Source organism: Raphanus sativus, chromosome 2, assembly GCF_000801105.2.
Source record: "Raphanus sativus cultivar WK10039 chromosome 2, ASM80110v3, whole genome shotgun sequence".
NCBI classification, from domain to species: domain Eukaryota; kingdom Viridiplantae; phylum Streptophyta; class Magnoliopsida; order Brassicales; family Brassicaceae; genus Raphanus; species Raphanus sativus.
The window spans coordinates 18,599,153-18,623,669 of NC_079512.1; the positions used below are offsets into that span (position 1 = coordinate 18,599,153).

General features: G+C 34.0%; 1 protein-coding gene and 3 long non-coding RNA genes across 6 annotated transcripts; 1 reads left to right on the forward strand and 3 right to left on the reverse strand.

Annotated features, from left to right (window-relative positions):
* Positions 1 to 35: 35 nt before the first annotated feature.
* On the forward strand, positions 36 to 1,632 carry LOC130498313 (uncharacterized). 3 transcript variants are annotated; one of them, XR_008937209.1, is made up of 5 exons: positions 39 to 89; positions 193 to 350; positions 876 to 968; positions 1,036 to 1,318; positions 1,409 to 1,632. It is a non-coding gene; the product is annotated as an uncharacterized LOC130498313 (long non-coding RNA). The 3 variants fall into 3 exon arrangements; XR_008937206.1 differs by having other exon boundaries at positions 36 to 89; positions 876 to 1,318; XR_008937205.1 differs by lacking the exons at positions 39 to 89; positions 193 to 350 and having other exon boundaries at positions 375 to 968.
* An 874-nt stretch (positions 1,633 to 2,506) lies between these two features.
* Positions 2,507 to 3,827, reverse strand: LOC130503415 (uncharacterized). Its single transcript, XR_008940811.1, has 2 exons — positions 2,899 to 3,827; positions 2,507 to 2,811 (listed from the first exon to the last, which is right to left on the reverse strand). It is a non-coding gene; the product is annotated as an uncharacterized LOC130503415 (long non-coding RNA).
* Positions 3,828 to 6,365: 2,538 nt separating this feature from the next.
* Positions 6,366 to 8,330, reverse strand: LOC108840120 (adenylate isopentenyltransferase 5, chloroplastic-like). The gene is made up of 2 exons (XM_018612943.2): positions 8,086 to 8,330; positions 6,366 to 7,958 (listed from the first exon to the last, which is right to left on the reverse strand). Exon 2 carries the CDS (start codon positions 7,937 to 7,939, stop codon positions 6,935 to 6,937), a length of 1,005 nt encoding a protein of 334 aa, XP_018468445.2. The 5' UTR covers positions 7,940 to 7,958; positions 8,086 to 8,330; the 3' UTR covers positions 6,366 to 6,934.
* A 1,009-nt stretch (positions 8,331 to 9,339) lies between these two features.
* Positions 9,340 to 10,337, reverse strand: LOC108840916 (uncharacterized). The gene is made up of 2 exons (XR_008937832.1): positions 9,915 to 10,337; positions 9,340 to 9,730 (listed from the first exon to the last, which is right to left on the reverse strand). It is a non-coding gene; the product is annotated as an uncharacterized LOC108840916 (long non-coding RNA).
* Between the last annotated feature and the right edge of the window lie 14,180 nt (positions 10,338 to 24,517).

The window sequence follows — 24,517 nt, forward strand, 5'->3', positions numbered from 1 at the left end:
AATGCTTTGAAACTTCCATTCCTACGATTGGCAAAAATATGCTTGATGATTTTCTATTCTATCCTCCACTGATCTCCCGAACATCATATGTGAGTTTTATTTCTTTGATGCGATTCTTTTGTGTTCATCCGATAAGCAATATGTGTTGTTGATTTTAGTTTTTTTTTCTGGGTTTCATTTTGATGAGTTTAGTAAGAAGCTGTACAGATTGTGAAGCCTGCGGAAGGAACAACCACACCCGCTTTTTTCTTCTGAGTTGTCATGGTCGCTGCTGATTTTCGGGCTAGGAGAGGAGGCGAATCAATCGAGATGAAGGAGAAGATTGATGTCAATAAGAAGCCAATGACTAGGTATATACTTCTTTGCCCGAATTGAGTTTTATTTTGGAAACCCCAACACTTGATTTTGCTAAGATCCCAATTTCTTTCATTGTATGGTTTTGTTCTTGCTTCCACTGTCTGGGTTTCTTCTTGCGTATTGGGTTCGTATCGTACTTATTCCGATTTCGTTTCAATTACTCTGTTTTATTCTCAGTGAACGGTTATCTTCACCCATCTTTAAAGAGCTCAAAGTTTAAGCTTTTTATGTTTCTGCAATGTCTTTACAGAAAATAGTTTCTTTGTCTTCCCAAATTGATATGCTGATGAATCATTAGTAATGAGTACCTTATTTGTCTCAGATATTTTAAGGAAGCCAAACATTAACCCTGTTGTCTGTTTATTTGACCCTGGAGAAAAGACTTCTGTGGAGGGTCCTGTCACACCTTTTATTCTCCATAATTCTTTTTCTCTGCTTATGTATTTCCAGCTAATAAGTATAAGTGTTCTTGCTTTGAAACTTGGACTTTATTATATGTACTGATGCTTTTTGATCAGCTTAATGAGCAGCGTCAAACTGATTCCTGAGCAGCGTCGAACTGGTGGAAGGGTGATATGGAGAGCAGGAAGCGTGATGGTGGTTTATCATGGGTGTGACTCCTTCTGCGATCTCTAATCAAATTGCCAGACCTGAAGAAACTCTTTTTTTTTGTTCCAGATGTATCTTCAGCTGGCATTAAAGCAACAAAATGCCAAGTAGTCTAAACGCACCTCCGGAAATCAAAGATCCGATTGTCAAGAACCCGATTCGCAAGGAGAGTATGACAGAAGAAGAATCTGAGTTTAACAGTCTATTAAACAGCTTAGGCTCACGTTTTCACGAGTGGTGGGGTACTGGTGTGATTCCGGTGAGCGCTGACTTACTACCTCATACGATTCCCGGTTAAAAAACACATTTCAGGCTTCTTCCTATAAAACTCTCCCTTGCCATTTTGCTCTTGGTAAGATGCTTTCTAATTCCTACTTACATTTTTCTCGGAGGGTTCTGTTTCGTGTGCCAAAATTTTTGACTTGAAATATGCACTTTACAGGTAGGAACAGGAATCACTAAGAATTGGCAACGCTATACTTAAGCCCTGGGAGAAAAGTTTGATTGCAAAGATTGCCGTGAAGCGAGGTATCCAGAATTCAAATAACAAACTGATGGCGGATGAGATATTAGTGTTTGTACATAATTCTCTTTCTCTGCTTATGTATTTCCAGCTTAGAAATAAAAGGGAAAACAGAATTTAATATAAAAAATAAGTCAATGTTTATATACCTTTGTATTTTTATATGTGGCCAAGAGAACGTACCCACACTGAAAAAAATAATATATAAAGCATGTATATATTTTAATTTTTAATTAAAAATTTCTGACAAAAATAATTAAATCCATATTTTGAAATGGGTGTAAAAATCAATATTATTAAGGTAGAATCACAAAATTGGATCCAACTGGTGTCTAAAATTGGTTACAACCTTATATTATTTAAAATAAATAGATAATTATTGTGAAATTTGAAAATTCCTTTTAAACTATTTTAAATTTTTTATTTTGAATTTTAAATATTTATTTATTTATTAAAATATTAAACTAACAAAATTCAAAATAAATAAATATATAGATAAATAAGTATATTTATTATTTAAAAAATGATATCAGTCTTAATATTTTGTTTATACACTCCATAATTAAAAATAAGTCTAAATCAATTATTTATCAAATATAAATACATATATATATATATATATATATATATATATATATATATATAATTAAGCTTCAGGATATAAATCGAGAATCAAAGTCTAACAGAAACAGAACCGAATCAATTTAACAAAATATCTGAATGGTTCTTACATCTCTAAAATAGAAAAACTAAAATCAAACCAAGAATCAAATGGGTATCCGAATATCTCAAACACATTTTATATATCTAAAAATATTAATTATATTTTAGTTTTAAAGTTATCAAATAGTCTAAAAATATTATTTATAAATCGAACTGCCCAAAAACTAGGTTACTCTATTATTTTTTATCTGTAATATTTAAAAGTATCCTAATTTCTTGATAGAACTGAATCACTTGAATATATTTTATTCAAAAAATTAAATTTATCCTATTTATCCGTTATTTTATCCAAAATGAATTTTAACTGAACTATTTAAAATTAGCCAAAAGTGGGAGCCGAACTCAAATGTTAATTATCAACAAGATCAAACTCGACCAAAGCAAATCTCTGAAACTAAAACGCACACACACACAAACTGAAAAATGAAAAATCCAAGGTAACAAACAGAAATATATTTTTTCTTTATTTAAAATTTTCAAAATACCTGTCTTCCTCTTAAGGAATTCATTTGTTTGACGTTTTGGATTGCTATAACTGATTATCAAACTCCTCCTGCAATTCGATCACCATTCTCTCTTCATCCGCCAAGAATAACCACCTATTAAAAGACATATAAAGTTTAGGCAAACAAAACAAAGACTGAAGAAGAATAATAAAAAACCATGGATTGGATTAAGTTGTATACTTTTTGAGATTGGGCGGAGTATGTTGAACCAACGGAGACGGCATGATTTCCCGGTGCGTTGAAGAAGACCTTTGGATTGAATTGAGCTCCACTCACGCGGACCGTATCTTTGATGAACACTTCGTCTTCTTCGGCTTTCCATGGCCCTTTCTTTATCAATTCTTCTTTGCCGCGTCCATGTATTTTTGTTTTAAATCGGTCTCTGTTTGGTAAATCGTGATGTTTTGTCTCAAATATCTAACCTGAAATAATAATTAGGAAACAAGAATATTTAACAAACAGATTTAATTTCTACTAAAATATTAAACAAAAAAGCTCTAACCGGTGATATAAGGAATCAAAAAGAATGACCAATTCCTATGCGTTCCTTAAAAATTACATCATTTATGAATAATGGTAATGACCAATTCCTATCTATTCCTTAAAAATTACACCATTTATGAAGAATTTTTGTTATGTGTAACAAAAACAAAAGTAATAAATTTTTCTTTTCATTTCTTTTATTTTGTTCCTGCAATTTTTTTCCTACTCATTCATATTCCTATTTTAATGGTCACCAGTTAAAGCCAAAGACAAATGAATACGCAGTTGACATATGAATTCGTAAAAGAACAAAGATAGAAAAGAGAACATGTTCATATTGGAGAGCAACGAATCCGCGGTGTCCTCCGGTTTTGGTCGCTGAATCGGCATAGATCGTAGAAGACTTTTTTTTTATGAACAACGATCGGAATCGACTTTGGTTTGTGTTACATAGAATATAACTTATGGGATTTTTTTAATATAACTCATGGGCTTAAGACTCATTTTGCTTAAACCCAATATTAAAAAAACAATTCATCAAACCCCATTGTAAACTAAGGTTTTTATTTTCAAGTATAATTTAAATATTGACTATGTTTATTAAAAAATTTAGTTTATTTATATTATTATTTAAATATCTCATATTCATCAACCTCTTTTTTCATCTATAATATTATTTAATTATCTCATATGAATATATATATATATGTAAATTAAAGAAGATATTATTATTAAATTTTTTACATAATAAAAATTTACCAAAGCAAAGTTTTCAATTTTTTTAACATCTTATAATTAAGTTTTAGATCTAAACATAAGTAAAAATACAAACTTATCATAAATAACCAAAGAGAATAAGTTTTTTGAAATACAAATATAAAACTTTAAAATAACTTATTCTCTAATCAAATGATTTTTTTTTCAACCATTCACAATACTAACATTTTGTATATATGAAAACCAATATAAACCTAAAAAACAACTTCTAACATAAATCATTAAAACACTTGATATACATTTTATGTTGAAACACATAATATATACAAACATAAATTTGCCAAAGAAACATATCCGCCATTGTCACTTTCTCAAAACATAAATTAAAATCTCAACTATTTAACTCGGTATATTATCAAAACATGAGTTACAATCTAAAACGTGTAACTCGAATTAGTATTACGCATCGTTATAATAGTATAGATTATACTTCAAAACCAAATTATACAATGTTTGATGTTTAAACTTTACAGGAAACAAATCCCGTCCGTCCAAAGGAAACATACCCGCCCTCTTAACGGTTGCTTGCCACGCAATCTGTCGGTAAGATTATACGTTATCGTAGTTGATATATATATATGTTGGACCAAACCAAATTTATTAACGACAATCGATCTCAATCCAGATATTCATGCCTAAACACACTTATGAAAAATTGAATAAAAGCATAAATTTAGAACAAAACGATTATCCCGCCCTTTATCCCGCCCTCTAAAGGGCGGGTCAAAATCTAGTTACATAATATAACATCTTTTAGAGTTGGTAAGATCAAACTGATCCCTCAAAAATATGCATACCCACATATTTGTAAATTTCAGGGAGGATAGAAATGTTATAATCCAGTGATTATCATTATATGTTAAAAGGGTATTCAGTGACTATTGTGTAACTCTATATTTAATTTATCGGAAATTCATCCATATATCAAATTTTACTTAGTCCTCTTGGACATTAAAAAGTTCTTTAACTGGTCAATACTAAGATTTACTTTCTATTTTAGCATGCCTAAGTTCGCCATGATTTTTCATAATTACATGATAACTGCATACTTCAACCAATACCAAATGAGAATAAAGACACCTTGTCTAACAAAAATAGTTAACCATTAATTAATCATAGCCGATAACTTTGTCCCTAAATTTAAAAGTTGATGAGACTAGACGGACTAATGCATGCATCTTTCAACTTATTATTCAATAAATAATTCAAATGCAAAGTATAGCTCTAATGGCTGATATAAAAGTACATAAAATGAATATATTTTACTTTGATGGTGAAATATTCTTCACACAGTTATAATATTTAACTTTCATATAATTATAATACTTAATTAAATCAATCACAATGGTACAAGTAGTCTAGGAATTTCTAATGAATTTTCTTTTACAGTTTCTCATTTGAAGATCAGTTCTTTAAAAAAAAAAGTTCTGAAAATCAGTTCTTATTCTCTTTCTTTTACTATTTATGGTTAGATACTCTAACGAATACCAGTGGAGATGGTTTTAACCTAAACAAAACTGAGTTAGTTAAATAACTCCAATAAAAACAAAACATATACATAATAAACACATTGATTCACCTGATTTTTAGTTGTTATCCTTTGACGACACGCATTGATACAAAGCTGTAAGATAAGTTAAGTAATAATTTAAATCTTGGAATATATAGTATATATGCTATGAAAAACAGCTTGTGGGTTGTGGCTCGAATACATCTGACGTGTAGACAGAGCTAATAATAGAGGCGTTCCAAAGTTTATAATCAACTTGCGTAATGGGAATAGTTTTTGACATCCATCGCACATTTTTGTCCAATTATTATAAACTTACGATAGTAATACTGTCTAACAAACGCAATATAGTTATGAAAAAATGACAAAATAATACTGTCTATTGGTAAAGTTCGCGCGTATTCTTAAACTATTTTTGTCGTTAGCAGAACTAACATTTTCATGTTGAGTTTCAATTCATGCAACTGCTAAAGCATAAATATCATCTCTTTCAAGTCATATTTAATAAGGTATTTCTTACCCAAAAAATATATTTGAAAAGGTACCATTAAACCACGATTATTCAGCAATATACTCCATCTCCTAAAACATAACGTAAATACGAAAAAATCTCCTTAAACATTCATAACAAAGTGTATGAATACACACAATGCATGTTGCTTCGGATTCGACATATAATTTGCAGGTTTAAGATGAAAAATCACAAGCTTCAAGCTTTACAAAATGTTAAGGCATGCTTGTTTGTTTGAGATGGACAAGGGGTGCGTGGCGGTGGGTAGTGGGCCATCATCAACTCACCCTGTCACACAAGAATCTCTTTAAAAGTATGCATATAATATTTACTTATGGGACAAAAAATGATGAAGTAAACTCATTTATAATTTGTTAACATAATCGCAATTAGAAATTTACATACGTCTTATCCGGCATGAATTTCACCACCAACCCGCCAGAATTATTATAAACTACTAACAATAATCACTTCAAACCAGAGATCCTTTATAAACTACTAATAATAATAGTCACTTCACAACGACATCTGAGAAGACCCAACATATATAGGACGGCAACCCGCCGTCAAAAAGTGGGGTCTATGTCCAACAAAACCGCGTTGACCAACGACCTCTGGTTGTCTTAACTGATAAATCTAACCTAATGCACCGTATAACCGTACACTAAACCGCACCGCTTCCTGGCTAAGTACCATACCGGAACAAAAGGGAAACCTGTCAGCATCCACTCAAAACTGATTCTGTTAACCGCAACACACTTCTAAGTAACATAAAGGTCATCTTCTCTGAGAGAGACCCATACTGCCACGTGGCATTAGCATAGCTCTTTTCGACCAATATAGCCACGTGGCATCATTATGGTCTCTTTATTTCTTGAACTTCCCTCTCTTTTCTTTCCATCATATACATTGTTCATCTCTTGTTATGTTCTTTTTTACCGCGAAATCGCTACCACGGCAGCTAGAAGCGGCGGAACGACGGAGATATTCGGTAAGAGAATATCAGCACCGTCTAAATGGTGATCTTCGCTGTAATTAAGGAACCGGTCGACGGCGAGTGCGCTAGGGCGAGCCACCATGTTCTCCCAAGCATCGTCAGCTTCTTCTCCTCGCCAGAGAAAAACCTCCGTCGCGTCTAGGCGGTGCATATTCCACTTCCACTGCTTGTAAAGCCTCTGAATCTTCTGATACTGGCGAGACGCAAGCGTACAATTGCTATCCTTTATTTTCTTGATCGCCGTCTCAAGAAGCTTCTCCGTTGTCTGCGCCGGATAATTTAGCAGCTCTGCTCGGAGAAACTCGTCTAGCTCAGGAAATCCGATCGCTTTACGGATTCCGGAGGAGTAATCCGAGGACGAGGGATCGAAGATGCGGCGAACCTCGTCGACGAGTCCCATCTCAACCATTTTATCAACTCGCTCCGAGACAAACGAGTGTAAAACCGGTTTATCGACATCAACCCACAAGAAGCAACAATTGTACCTTAACCGGAAGTCAACGCAGTTGTTGACCAAAGCCTCTATGTAAGAATTAGAACCGCCGGCTATGATCGGTACACGGTCTCTCTCCACGATTGATTTAACGGCTCTGATTGCTTCCCGCTGAAAATCCTCCGCCGTGAAATCGTCGTGAGTGTTTTCCACGGTGCCAAGGAGGTGGTGAGGGACGCCTTGGCTTTCATCCGGAGTGACTTTGTTTGTCACTATGTCAAGACCTTTGTAGACTTGGATCTTGTCGGAGTTTACAATCTCCGCCGGAAAACGAGTGGCAAGGTCGATGGCCAGACGGGATTTACCGGTTCCGGTGGCTCCCATGACGAAAACCACCTTGTCTTTACGCCGGAAAAAGGGAACGTCGACCATGTTTAGACCGGTGGATATCTCGTTGAAGTTCAACAATGGTGGAATCGCTTGTCTCAGAGCCGTCATGCATGGCTTCATTCTTATAAAAATTCCCCTACTGGATTAAATTATATTATATATAATTAATAGTTTTTTAGGACAGATCTAATTTAAAACATAATAACATGCAATAGATTCGTTTAAGTTCAAAGACAGAGACACCGTTCCCGGATAATACTACTAACCTTGAAGCGGCTGTGGCTTGTTTCCCGGAGCACTGTCTCTTCCCTGTCAATCGTTATAAACAATATTTTCTTATTGTAACCAACCTCTCTAATTAATTAGAAAAACCGAAATAACGTATAATAAAATGTGAGGAGAAGGCAAGTTTCAAGATTCTTGCTCAGGTTGTGATATATATTTGTTGACATATGCTGCTCTCAAAGAAAGTATTGTTGCTTTGAACGAGCATATGTTGAGGAGGAAAGATCGGGGACTTGGAATTTATAGCTGTCTAGACGTGTGTTAAGCGACATGCTTTTCATTTTGTTTATTGTTATTTTACAGACACTTGTGTCTTGACACATGTCTCATAATGATTAGATATATAACACATCTTCCCTAATCAGAATCATTGTGTGATTGGTTGCCAAGAGCTTCTGCCGCACCTATCCATTAAAATTTGCCTCACTGATCAAATTCAATGGTTACTATAATACTACAACTTAAGAATATAGTTAGAGCCAAAGTTAATGAGTTGTTTAACATATTAGTATTTAACATATTAGATCAGTGGTATGAACGCATCAACTGTTATTCTTTTTTGAAGTAGTTAACATATATAACAAAAAGGTCTGATTCCCTCGCATGTTTAATCGGAGGACCATACAAACATAGAAAACTGATTCTGAAGCTAGTGGAATCAACTTAAATTAAATTGGTGATGCGATATCTGAGCCGATCGTATAAATTATGGTCTCCTAGCTTTTTTATTTTTGGCTTTCGGTTTTAAGCCTTTTGCCATTTGAATTAATTGTTCCCCAACATAATTAGTTTTATTTATTAATTGCCACTAAGTCTTCTTAACTAGTGGAAGCTCCCTTGGTCCAGTGGTTTGACTAAATGTTCAATTGCTTCTACACCCGGAGGTCTGGGGTTCAAACCCCAGAAAATACCAAATTATCACTACAAGAAATAGTTTAAATTTTGACCACTTTATCCGACATAAAATGGTCAGAAACATGCCTTATTGACCAATTTCTAACCATTTATAACCGTCAAAAATCCTCCGTCAGAAATATATTTTCGTCAGAAAGTGATCAATTATTTTTGACCATATTAATGGTCAGGAAATTCATTAGAAATGTCATCAGAAATCGGTCACAATGTTCCTAACCATTTTCTGACGAATTTATGATAACTTATTTATTAATAATTAGATAAATTTATTAATCGACAAATTTGTATTTAAAATATAAATGACTAAACCAAATATAGCCTAGAGTTGAAACCTAAATAATTAACACTGAAATAACTTTAGCATAGTACATAGATAGAGTTTAAAAACAACAGATAAAGATACAATTGCTCATTACTAAAGTTCTAACCACAAATTACAAGCATAATAATTATTACTGAATTATTCTTAGCATCTTCAACTGCATCAAGCAGTTCTAGAAATTTACTCATAATCTCATGTTGCAAGTTCTGCAAATACTTTATAATCTTATCTTTGACAGCCTTGTCTTTCTCCAGTGACAAAAATCTTCTCGGTTGCATAGCAATCTTTTCATCTTCTACAGCTATCTTCTCGTTTGTAATCCGTAATTGTGCTTCTTGCTCCAAATTAGACATGAAAACTAACTGAAGAAGGTACTTGTCATGGGTACCCTGTAACGAAAAGTGTAAAAAAAGAACCAAAAAGATGATAACTATGAAAACGAACTTACCATGAAAACTAGAATTTTGTCTCTGCCTGCGTAAGAAAGAATTCAATCTTACCTAGATGAAATTTGCTTCAGAAAATCTTTTACAATACTAAACCGATGCAACCAAAAATAAAATAAACACTTACCAATAGCTCTTGAGTAGTCATCATCTAAGAATCGATGTCGAGGTAGAGATCCGCGCCGCTGAAGATGAGACGATGAAGGTAAGAGAAAGTGTAAATTAGGTTAGACATGTTTGATTTTATTAATTACACACACGATATTTTTGACCATTTTATGACCCCTACACAAAACAGAAGAAATAATTAAATTGAATAGAAAAATCTGACCACTTTCTGATTTTTTTCTGACCATTTTCTGATGATATTAAAGTGGTCAAGATTTAGTCACAAATTACTGACCATTTTTGTAACCAGTTTAGTTCGACGGTTATTTCTGACCACCTTTTGTCCACTTTGTTTAATCATCATAATATGGTCAGTTTATGGTCGAAAGTATTTTTGACCAATTTATGTGGTCAGAAATCTGGTTAGAAGATGTTATGTTTTCTTGTAATGTATGCAGATTATGGAAAAACATGTTATAGGAGATCTTCAGCTTGGTGCAAAGCGTACCATCGAACATGGATCTCATAGGACGGCTCAGAGTGGTGCAGTCAGACGTGTATTCTCACAAGGTGGTAGAATTGTCGGCTGTAGAATCGTCTTTGTAATATTCTCATCGTTGTAATAACATAATTAATCAATAATAATCGATCCAGACGTTCAAAAAAAAAAAACTCTTCTTAATTATAATGTTCAAACCATACAGTTTATGGGTGGTACTGTTAGTGGAAGCAAATAACATCTTTCAAGTCTAGTATGAGTTTTTTTTATCTATCGTTAAAAAGTAATCATCCTAACTGAAACAGCCTATAATACTAAGATCTTTGTGTTTCATAAGTTCTTTAATCCAAAGATGTGTTTTGTACAGGAAACTGAATGTTACTCAAAAATGAATAAAATCGTGTAATATTCTTTTTCAAACTTGGTCATATATTTTCTTTCTTTGTTATCAAGATTTAAATTATATATATATAGGCTAAATTGTTACTAAACTAATAATTGTATTGGACATCCAGAAAAGATTACCAACATTCAAAACCTAAATAATCTTATTATTATACATCTATCTTGATAAGAACTTAATCATATAAAATTTATAGCTTGCATGTGTGAAAGTCTTTATCATTAGACAAACATAGAATATATGATGAATTCAAGTTAGTGGTTGGACTAAACTTGTATTGATTGGACGTTTAGTGAATGGAATAAATTAAGATATCATATTGGCTTAACCTCTAGTGATAAAATTGATGGCGTATGATGTCGTTCAATTAAAAAAAAACTCTCTTCTTTATCTTTCTAAAAAATTTCTCTCATCCTTGCAGTCTCCGTTGTCTGTTTTAGGTTTCCAGCCGGCAGTGATGGGCTTCCTTAGCCATATCGTCGGTCGGATTATGCTGTCTATTATATTCCTTTTGTCCATCTGTGTCTTTATAAGCTTCTATCAATCTTTAATCATTTGTAGATCTAGATCAATAGATCCTTGCTCGATTTGGCTTTGCATGTTGGTTGTGGATCCTCTATTGCATGATCTCTTCTTGTGCGGGTCTCGGATTCTATGGGTCTAAGCTCTAAGAGGTTCTGTCTCTGGAATCAAGACTTGTCCTTGGTTTTGTCTCAGTTTTCTCTCCGATGGGCTTTATGTGCTGTTGCATGTTTGCTTCAAGTGGTGAAGAATTTGTTGTCAGGAGGAGTGCTTCTCGTTGTGGTTCGTTTTCAACGGTTCGGTTCATGTGAATCGTTGATAGTCTCTGTTCCGGTTTCTTTTCATAGAAGATGGAGCTCCGGGTCTTTGTCAACATGCCAATGGTAGTCGATTGGTCAAACCCAGTGTCTCACCTCGTCTACCCGGGTTTGCTTTCAAGTGGTTTATCTCGTGGCTCTTGTCAGTTTCTAGAGCAGAATATTGAGATCCATGTTGAAGTTTCACCCTCAATAATTGGGCTGTAGTTGATGCGCTTATCTCTTCTCCTCCTGGTTTCAGTTTTCTTCATCTACTTGGGTGTCTTGCTGGATTTGATCTACTTATGATTAGGTTGTACTTATAAGTTATAAATTACTGTTGTTGTTTATGTTCTGTTTCTGGGGAATTGTCATATTCCGCCGGCTTTGGACTCCGGGAGTTGTTAACTCCTGGCTTTGTATATCTCTTTGTGTTCTATAGTTTGGTTTAATGAATATAATCTTTCAGTGTGAAAAAAAAAATGTCGTTCAATTCAAAATAACATTTCTCGAATTCAAAAAAAAAACTGTAATTATTTAGCAAAAAATTGTAATTATTGTATGCACGATTGTTTTATAAACAATATGGCATTAAAACATTAAATTTCATATGCCTCAAGACCAACCAAAACTCTTCTAAGGTCAGTCTATGAGATTTGATAGGCTATTGACCTCGTCTAGTTTTTGTTTTTAATCCGAAGAAGCCCCAAACGGCTCACGTGGGTCACCACTATGGAGAATATAGAAAGTAACATATAACCAAATTTAGATGGTTGATGCGCAAATAGTACAGAAGATTAGTTTGAACTAATTACTTTCATGTTTACTACAGAATATAATTAACAAATAAAATGAAGGAAATTTTATAATAAACTAGATCCGCACGTCCGTGTGTATTTATTTTATAGTTATATATAAATGGATATTTATATTTAACTTTTTGATAGTGTATATTTTCAACAGTTATCTGTGTTAAATTTTTGTATAATATTACATTTATACACAAAATACTATTGTTTATATGAGTAATCTTATTTATAAACCATCAATTACATTAGTCATTTGCTTATAAATTTTTCTTATTTTATTTGTATTGGACTAATAGTTCTATAAAAATTTGAAATACAATAGCATATCTAAAGTCCTTTTTATTTAATATATATTTTAGAAAGATGATTATTTATATTTCAAATTTTTATATATTAGTAACAATAACGATGAATATTAAAATACCACAAATAATATTTACTGAACATTATTCTCTATTTGCTTAATGTGGAACATAAAGTTAATTAAATATTTTAAATGATCTTAATTTTTGTTGAAAATTAATCAAATAGAAAAATCTTTGAAAGTAACATTTTTTAAATGCCAATAAGATTTGTATATAACAATGGGTTTAGACTATTGTGATTCACTATTAGGAACTACTATTAATGTAGAATTTTTGATCTAGATTATATTGAATTTTTTTTTGTTATTTTACCATTTAACATATACTAATTTGTGTATTTTAGGTGTTGTGATATTTTTAAAAGAATATTCGTTTTGTAAAAACTAATTGGAAATTTTATTTAAACTATTATTTTTCAGACATGTTTGAAAATCAGTTGAGATATATCCATATTTTAACGTGGAAGTTAAATCCATAATTTGTATCCATATTTTATGTTGTTGCCGTAGTGAATTCATATCATGGAAGATTTTTTCACAAATTTGCTAAAAACATTTTGCCAGCACAAGTTTGCTAAAAACATTTCATGTATATTTTAAAAAAAAATCTTTAGTTTTTTTTTGGTAAGAAAAAAGAAAAGAAAATGTTTTAGTTATGTGCATCATGTAACTCAATTCAGATTCAGTTGTCTAATAAGAGACATGAGAACAAATCTTCAATTTATAGTGATTTTATAATGACTTTCTAAAACGTATTGTATAAAGTATATGATTTTAATGTAACTTTAATGAAATTCTAAATAGTTCAGAATGTGGTTATTATGAAATATTGAACAGAAATAGTTCAGATAGGTTGTTTTTTTAAAAGAAAAAAATAGATAATTATGTTAATCAATAGATATTAACTCAGTGGCATGAAACTGTAATTATTTAAAAAAGTCAGAGTCAAATCTAATGTGTACTTCAGTTTTAATAGATAAGATTAGTTATATAGTTTGCAATAGATTATTTTTAATTGGTGAGTATTATTTCGGAACCAAAAGAATATCCAACATATACAAGTTATTTAGATGATATGAAAAAACTGAAGAGAAGTTTTTACAACTCAGAGATCATTCATATACAAAGAATGCAGAATTTAACGGCGGACAAATTCGCACGCAATGCAAAGACGCAGCCGTCATTTATCGTTCATATAAATGCAGAGTTATCAATTTCGTATGAAGAATATTTACGAGTCTCTTTATCTTGTTGACAAAAAAAATTCTAGTCACATATTTTTTTCTATTGTTTACCACTCATACACGCTAATATTATTTAAAAATACATTTTATTTTGCACTATGAAAATATAAATAGGCATAGTGTTAAAGCAATTAAAGGATATATTCCACTAATTATTCTAAATGAACAAAAACTTTCTCAAAAAAGAAAAAAAAATTATTCTAACTAAAATGTATGGTCGAAATAGAGTTGACGTAAGGCTGATATAGATTTTATATAAATTTAAATCGGTTGACCGGGGAAAATGACACAAATTAAATTGTATCATTCGAGACAGAAGTGGAGCTGATTTGGAGAATTATATACTATAATATATAGCTTTTGTTAAGCAGTTATTGTATATGATATAAGAAACTGTTGGGGAAATAAAGCACACGGCGCAGCGGAACTTAACGGTCGTGTTTCCCCTGACTTTGTGTGAACCTGTGTGGAAAATACTTCGACGATAGCAGGATATAGTATAAGCAATAACTAAATGAGACAAGCACTTTTTACGTGGAAAACCTCTTCGGTGTAAGAAGGAAAAACCACGGGACCGTAGTCCACTCAACAATCCACTATATAAATGTATGTGAGTATCACCACGTCCTCCCTGTTCAACAACCTGAACAGAACAGAGACTCTAGCTACAAAGAGCTATCTCCAACACAAGAACAACAACAACAAGAGAGCAACACAAAGCTTCAAAACCGGCAGCAACAAGACGACCTCAGCTTACAAGGATTCCGGCAACCAGAGACTAATCCCACCGTACAAATCCAAGATGAACAAGTACACAACACCTCTGCCAAATCTCAGCTCAATCAGAGAAGATCTCACCGTCGGATTTACCAAACACTCAAGACAGTATTGCTGAAGAACTATGACGACCAGCTTCACCAAAACCCAGACAACAGAAGATCCAACCGTTAGAATCCAAATCCCTTCGGTGAACCTTTAACCCACTGACTGAAGAAGCTTCCCAAAAATATCAGCCTGATCAAGATCCGTTTGACCCTCCAAATCTGCCTTGACAAACCCAGACGAAATCTGCCTTCTTCTCTCCTTTTCTCTCTTTTGTCTTAAGAGTCTTCTTGAGTACTCTTCTTTCTTTTCTTGTGTTATGTCTGCTGTGTAGCACAAATTAGGTTAAGAGACTTTATATGGTGTCTCACTAATCCTAAGACCCAATACTAATCTCATGGACTAATACCAATGGCCCAACTCCAAAGTTTGGTTATCACCAACCAAACCCAATGGGTTTCCTCCATCTAGAAGGAACCCAACAAACTCCCCTTCCGACTAGGTGGAGGAAACAGCCATTCCGGCTATCCCTCGGCATACTTCAAGCTTCCCCCACGGCAAAGACTTTTTCATCATATCAGCTCCATTATCATCCGTATGAACTTTTGCAAGTTCCACTTCCTTAGAAGCAACCACATCCCGTATCCAGTGATACTTCCTTTGAATGTGTTTCGACTTCGAATGAAATGTAGAATTCTTCCCGAGACAAATGGCGCTTTGATTATCACAAAGCAACTCATACTTTTCTTGCTTGAAACCGATCTCTTCACAGAAGTTCTTCATCCACAACAACTCTTTACAAGCTTCAGTTGCAGCAATGAACTATGCCTCAGTGGTAGATAATGCAACACACTTTTGCAACCTTGACTGCCATGCCACAACTCCACCCGCAAATGTTACTAAGTAACCCGAAGTAGACTTGCTAGAATCAACATCTCCAGACATGTCAGAATCCGTGAAACTAACCAGCAAAGGTTTCTTACCTCCAAATGTAATCTTCAGATCAGAAGTCCCTCGGAAATATCTCAAGATCCACTTCACAACATTCCAATGTTCTCTCCCCGGATTGGAGATAAACCTGCTGACAACTCCAATGGCGTAGGCTAAATCCGGTCTTGTACAGACCATGGCATACATCAAACTACCCACTGCAGAAGCATATGGAACCTTCGCCATATCTTCCTTCTCCTCATATGTCTTCGGACTCTGTTGACTGCTCAGTCTTAAGTGTGGTGCAAGCGGAGTACTCAACACTTTAGACTTATCCATGTGAAACCTTTTAAGTATCTTTTCAATGCACCTCTCTTGAGACAAGTGAATCAGCTTCTCACCTCTGTCTCTAACAATTCTCATACCGAGAATCTGTTTCGCTGGACCCATATCTTTCATGGCAAAGGACATTCCGAGCTGCTTTTTCAACTCCTTAATTCTGTCCATGTTCCTGCCCACAATCAACATATCATCGACATACAGCAACAAGATGATAAAATCATCCTCACCAAACACCTTCACAAATACGCACTGGTCTGAATCAGTCTCTGCATAACCATGCTCCCCCATAACAGACTTGAACTTCATGTACCACTGCCTCGGTGCTTGCTTCAGTCCATAAAGGCTTTTCTTCAAGCGGCAAACCAGATTTTCTTTGCCCTCTTTAACATTGCCTTCCGGTTGTTCCATGTAGATCTCTTCCTCCAAATCACCATGAAGGAAAGCAGTCTTCACATCCATTTGCTCAACCTCTAGATCAAGGCTCGCTGCCAATCCAAGCACAACCCGAATGGATGACATCTTCACAACAAGAGAAAAGATTTCATCATAATCAATCCCCTTCTTCTGGCTGTAACCTTTCACAACCAATCTAGCCTTGTATCGAGGTGGCTTTCCATCCTCTTGCTTAATTCTGTACACCCACATATTAAGCAAAACCTTCTTGCCCTTTGGCAATTCCACCAACTCAAAAGTGTGATTCTCTTCAAAAGAATCCATCTCCTCATCCATGGCTCCAAACCACAGATCCTTGTGCTCATCCTCCAAAGCTTCATAATAGCTTTCAGGCTCTTCCCCATCAGTAAGTAGCACATACTCACTAGGATCATACCTTGTCAACGGCTTAAGACCCCTTGTGGATCTTCTAACAACAGTAGGTTGGTTCTCAGCAGCTGGTGTCTCACCATGATCGTCACCATGATCACCATTGCCATCTTCATGTGCGGGAGCATCTGCACCGGGTGTACCATCCTGAACCTCAACCTCAACCTCACCGTGGACTGATGTAGAAGGAGTAGCCTCTATATCGATCAAACCTTCATAAACCTGAGTTGGAATTTTGGACTTTTCAATGTCCTTAATCGTTTGATCTTCCATGAACACAACATCTCTGCTCCTTACGAGCTTCTTCTCAACGGGATCATAAAATCTGTACCCGAACTCATCCTGACCATAACCGATGAACACACACTGCCGCGACTTCATCTCAAGCTTCGATCTATCAACCTTGGGAATATGAACAAATGCCTTACACCCAAAGACCCTCAAGTGACTGTAAGAAACATCCTTACCAGTCCAAACCCTTTCTGGAATATCACCCTCCAATGGAGCACTTGGTGACAAATTCAGCACATGAACCACCGTGTTCAAAGCTTCTGCCCAGAAAGTCATTGATAAGCCTGACTGTGAGATCAAACATCTCATCCTCTCGACAATTGTCCTGTTCATCCTTTCAGCCAACCCGTTCAACTGTGGAGTCTAAGGCGGCGTGAACTGATGCCTTATTCCATGCTCTTTGCAATAAGAATCAAATGGTCCAAGATGCTCTCCACCATTATCACTGCGGATGCACTTCAGCTTCTTCCCCGTTTGTCTCTCAACCAATGCCACAAAATGCTTGAAATATTCCAGCACCTGATTCTTCGTCCTCATAGAAAATACCCACAACTTTCTTGAATGATCATCAATGAAAGTCACGAAATATGATGCGCCGCCAAGAGATCTTGTCTTCATTGGACCACACACATCTGAATGTACCAAATTCAGTACCTCGGGTTTCCTAGAAGGCGCAGAAGACTTGAAAGATACCCTGTGTTGTTTTCCCGCAAAGCAATGCGAACACTTCTGCAGGTGCAAACCAGAGATTCCTGGAATCACCTCATTCTTAGACAACACAGCCATTCCCTTCTCACTCATGTGACCGAGTCTCTTATGCCATAGCTCCATGGTATTATCATTCTCCACCGCGTTAACAGCATCTTTGGAGACCTTAGCCTGCATCCAATAGAAAGATGAAGACTTCTCACCTCGAGCCACAATCAAAGAACCACGAGAGAGCTTCCATTTACCACCACCGTGCAAAATGAAATAACCCTTATCATCAAGTCTTCCCATTGATATCAGATTCATCCGAATATCTGGGACATGCTTAACATCCTTAAGCACCAGCCTAGTCCCAAGACTAGTCTCCAAGCAAACATCACCAATGCCAGCAACCTGAGCCATCGCATCATTCCCCATCTTCACAGAACCATAATTACCCGTAGTATAGGTAGAAAATAAATCCCGCTGTGATGTGGCATGAGTAGTAGCTCCACTATCAATCACCCAACTGGTGTCCTGGCATGCGACATTAATGGCATCACCCTCAAGAAGAATGAGAAACTGATCTTCGGTGACGGTCACCCGATCCACCTTTTCTTCTTGATTTCCTTGCTGCTTGTTTTTCAACTTCCAGCAATCTTTCTTCATGTGCCCTTTCTTATGACACAAATAGCACTCCATATTTGCAAATCTATTAGACTTGCTCCTACTCCTGTTCTTATCCCTCTTGGGATCTCTACTTGAACTCCTCCCCCTTGACTCAGTAACAAAGACATCTGAACGCGAACTGCTAGCATTCGACTGCCTTCTTGCTTCCTCATTAAGAACATTGTTCTTCACTGAATCCATCGAAATAACACCTTCCGACGCGGAGTTACAAAGAGACATCCTGAAAACCTCCCAAGAATCCGGTAAAGTACCGAGAAGCCACAAACCGTGAATCTCATCATCAAACTTGATGCCCATATCAGACAGCTTGTTGAGTAATCCCTGAAACGCATTCAAGTGATCTGTCATCGGAGTCCCCTCCTGATACCTCAGCTCAATCAACTTCTTGATCATGTACATCTTGTTATTTCCGGTCTTCCTAGCATATAACTGCTCCAGCTTCTTCCACAAAGAACAAGCATCCGTCTCAGTCTCAATATGATGCAACACATTATCATCTACCCACTGCCTTATCAACCCACACACTTGGCGGTGCTGCAGCTTCCACTCTTCATCCGTCTTCTTATCAGGTTTCTTCTCCTTGAAGACATGAACATGGAATTCTTTAACAAAGAGCAAATCCTCCATCTTGCCCTTCCATAGATGATAGTTAACACCATTCAAGCTTATCATCCTGCCCATATTCTCCATCCTGCCCATATTCTCCATCATTCACACAAGCAACAATAACCCGAAGTTATCAAACCCAAAGCTCTAAAACCAGAAGCTCTGATACCACTCTGTTGTGGAAATAAAGCACACGGCGCAGCGGAACTTAACGGTCGTGTTTCCCCTGACCTTGTGTGAACCTGTGAGGAAAATACTTCGACGATAGCAGGATATAGTATAAGCAATAACTAAATGAGACAAGCACTTTTTACGTGGAAAACCTCCTCGGTGTGAGAAGGAAAAACCACGGGACCGTAGTCCACTCAACAATCCACTATATAAATGTATGTGAGTACAAACACGTCCTCCCTGTTCAACAACCTGAACAGAACAGAGACTCTAGCTACAAAGAGCTATCTCCAACACAAGAACAACAACAACAAGAGAGCAACACAAAGCTTCAAAACCGGCAGCAACAAGACGACCTCAGCTCACAAGGATTCCGGCAACCAGAGACTAATCCCACCGTACAAATCCAAGATGAACAAGTACACAACACCTCTGCCAAATCTCACTCAATCAGAGAAGATCTCACCGTCGGATTTACCAAACACTCAAGACAGTACTGCTGAAGAACTGTGACGACCAGCTTCACCAAAACCCAGACAACAGAAGATCCAACCGTTAGAATCCAAATCCCTTCGGTGAACCTTTAACCCACTGACTGAAGAAGCTTCCCACAAAATATCAGCCCGATCAAGATCCGTTTGACCCTCCAAATCTGCCTTGACAAACCCAGACGAAATCTGCCTTCTTCTCTCATTTTCTCTCTTTTGTCTTAAGAGTCTTTTTGAGTACTCTTTTTTCTTTTCTTGTGTTATGTCTGCTGTGTAGCACAAATTGGATTAAGAAACTTTATATGGTGTCTCAGTAATCCTAAGGCCCAATACTAATCTCATAGACTAATACTAATGGACCAACTCCAAAGTTTGGTTATCACCAACCAAACCCAATGGGTTTCCTCCATCTAGAAGGAACCCAACAGAAACATATATTCATTTTAATTGAGGTATAATGTCAAAAAGATGGTGTCGTTACAAAATAAATTATTAAAAATACAAAATGGGTATAGTCAACTTAAGCTAAAAGACATGGCTGATGGGTTCCTCTTTACCAAAAAAAACTTATCGATTTAAGTTTATGTTGGCTAACTTGTAGTCTTTATGTTATTTTAGTTGATTAGAATTCATGTTATGTGTTATGGGTCTATATTTAATCGTTCATCATGGCATCATATAAAAATGTAGCAACCATGAGGTGACACCAATATTTTTTGGGGATCCCTTTATTTTCAACGAAGCTACGAGCAATGGAATTTGCTTTCTCTTTTTTTTTCCTTTGAAGATTGGAATTTGCTTTCTTTGGAAACAAAAAAATTGTTCGATGCCTTGATAACTCGCTAAAAGATCCATTGATATTGCAACACAGTCGCTAATATAGATTGCTGAAGTATTGAAAATGAGTTGCGAAAATGGTCTAAAATTTATTTCAAAAACTGCTAAACTAAAATTATTTAAGATAACTTAAAATAAAAGCCAACTATATAAGCATGGTTGAGTGATAGTGATAAAGACGGTTTAGAAAGGTGTTAAAGACCACGTAATTGAAATCTACCTTCTTAGATTTACTTGTTTATACAGCCTGACAATATGGATATATAATTTTCGGTACGAACAATCGGATTTGTTTGAGATAGGTGGACACCACCAAAAATTAATCGGTTAAACCTAGACTCGTCAGAAATTTTTCGAATTATCAAAGAAAAAAACTTAAAAAAATATTCCATTACTTGTAAGTAAATCGCACATACATACCAAACTGAAAGTTAATTAATTACAATAGCCATGTTCTTTTGTCAATCGTGGCGTCAGCATCTGCGACTAAAAACACAGCAGTAATTAAATCAAATAACAGAGTAAAATGGAGATGGCGAAGCTTTTTGTTAACACTGGGTAAAGAAGGGAGAACTAATATTTGAGACGCAGCGTCGGCGTCAAGCCGCTATTATTTATGGTGTCGATGAAAACACGGACATGATCAGTAGTACAGTCGCCGGCGGCAACTCTATAGCGACACTGCGATTAAATTTTCTCAGTTTTGCTTGTTAATTATTGGTCTCAACGTCGTTAGCTGCGTTTGCAAAACGAACAATGCTAATGGCATTTAAATATTTTCACATAAAACTAAAACCTATGTTTCAGTATAAAAAACAGAAATGTCTAAACAATTCAAAATATTTTATCACACAGCTGTTGAACTCACAAAACATGCTCTACTTTCATTTTATACAGAACTTGAATAAATTGAAGTATTATGCAAAAAAGCTTTAAAAAATTACGGATGGATAGAACCGTATTTTATAAACTACGGATTACTGAATATTGTAAAGAATAAAATAGATAAAATAATATCAAAGATCAAGAAAAGGATGATACAATTGCAGAGGCGAGATATTATCTCTTTCTTTAACTCAAAATACGTCCCGTAGTGCGACGGTTCGATAACGTAATGAGTCCCAGGATACAACTGCAAACAATCTTCTGAATTTGCGTCACTCTATCAGAAGACTGGCGAAACTAGGTTTGTGTTGTACTACTCTCAGACACAAAAATAAATAAAATAAAAACATCACTATAACATGGAGGAATTGTATTTGTTGTTGGTTTTCAAGTGTGTCTCACAAGCCTTTATATAGAAAATACAAAACATCACATTATGCTTTTGAGAAGCCATAACATGCAAGAGAGTAATGGAGTCTTAAAGTCAAAAAATCAATGTTGTCATTAAGAAAATTTAATTCCTTTTGACTCAATTTTTAATGACTTAGCAATAAAGAATATATTATATTTGACCAAATCAAACATAAATAATATTTCTTTTAAGTTGGGTTTGCATTTTATGTTTATACAAACATAAAGATAGTCATGAATAAGTAATGGACATAATATCCAACTAAAAAATTCAAACCCAAATATCCAATATATGACATTTGCTAATTTTTAATATTTAGCCAAACTTATTTTGGACTTTCATTTCTCATTCAAAACCAACTCTGATTTTGACATACGAGTACACTACTTCATAGTGTCAAACATTCGGTTATTCCGACAAACGTCTTCGTCCAGAAACATACCGGAAAATGGTCTTAAACCATTTCGTCAAAAACGAGTTCCAACATAAACATGTATTTTGAACAAAAGATTGAAGATACCAAAAATATATCAGTTAACATATGCGCTTGTTTGGTTTATTAATTATAAAATATGTGTCATGGCCATTTTATATTATTATGAAAATTAAAAAAATAAGAATTTGTTTACAACTTTTTATTTATAAATTCCAAACTCTAAAACGAAAACTGAATCGGATTGGTTCTGGGTTTAGGTAGCTAGCCAGTCCCTATATAACTTGTGTCACGAAAATGGAATTGAGAAGGGTCAGAATTTAGGAAAAAGTAAACTAGCCATTTTGCAATATAGCTTACAAAGAGTCGGGTGCATTGGAGTGACAGATCTAGAAAATAACTTAATATGTGGCACAATATAAATTAAATTAAAACTATAGTTCATACAAGACATTAGTCATTAATTTTCTCGGAATGAATAATTTTTTTTTAAAATAATTTTTATAATTTTAAATATTAATTTTCAATAATATCATAAAATTATATATGCACATAGTAATTTCTCTATAAAAATATTCCTTTTAGTTTTTGCTTTTGTCTTATAAAAATAAATTTAATAAAAGAATTACTAAAGTTAAATTTTAATAAGTTATAAGTTTTTTTGTTTTGAGAAAAAAATATAAAAAATTTATTGAAATACAATAAGTTGACTATCATTTAAAAAAATAGTTTCAAGCAAAAATAATTTAACGTTTAGATTTATGGATTATTGTTTAAGTATTAATATTTAAGGGGTGATATTGGTTGTACTGATTTTTATAAATGATTTAAGAAAGTTAATTTAGTCATTTTTCATCACAAATTTATAATAATCATCTTTATTAAAAAATAAAATAATAAAACATAGTTTTAGGTAGTAAATCAAAAGAAAATATTTGCTGAAAAAAATCAAATGAAAATATTTTATAAAAAAAAGAAACACAGCACATGGGCTCGAACTTGGGCTGGATAATAAAAATTATTTTAAAAAATAAAATTTACAATTTTAAATATTAACTTTCAATAAAATCATAAAATTATATATGCACATAGTAATTTCATTATAAAAAATACCCCTTTTAGTTTTTGCTCTTGTCTTATAAAAATAAACTTAATAAACGAATTATTAAAGTTAAAGTTTAATAAATTATGGGTTTTTTGTTTTGAGAACAAAAATATAAAAAAATTATTGAAATACAATAAGTTGACTATCATTTAAAAAAATACTTTCAAGCAAAAATAATTTAACGTTTAGATTTATGAATTATTGTTTATGTATTAATATTTAAGGGGTGAAATTGGTTGTACTGATTTTTATAAATAATTTAAGAAAGATAATTTAGTCATTCTTCATCACAAATTTATGATAATCATCTTTATTTTTTAAAAAAATAGTTTTAGGTAGTAAATCAAAAGAAAATATTTGCTTAAAAAAATTAAATGAAAATATTTTATAAAAAAAGAAACACAGCACATGGGCTCAAACATGGGCTGGATGGTGCACACACTTTGACCTCAGCTACCAATTTAGTTGCACGACTCTCTTTGTCAATACATTTTCACAAGAAATATATAAAAGTTAGCATGGGGCAGGTGCTATACCCATTGCCTGCCTAGGTTCGCCCCTGGTGCTTTGCACCAATGCAAGAAGTATTGGTCTGATAGTGATCAATTCACAATATCGCCTTCTAATATATTTAGTACTAGGAGTTTTCCTGCGCCATTTAAAATTTTTATATAAGCAAATTTTCAATTTTCAGTATTTAAATTTAAATTTTATTAGTTAAAAAGTAAAACCATAATGTAACTTTTCAAATTTGATTTATTCAAGTTTACTTTAACTTTTTAATTTTATTTTATTTAAATTATAATAATAATTAAAAATTTATAAAGTTATGTTATTCATATTATATTTTATTCAGTTAACTTTTATTTTATATTAGTTCTAATAAATATATACATTAATATAAATAACATATATAAGTTGATAAATATATAATTATAACTACACTTATTTTGATGATAAAAAT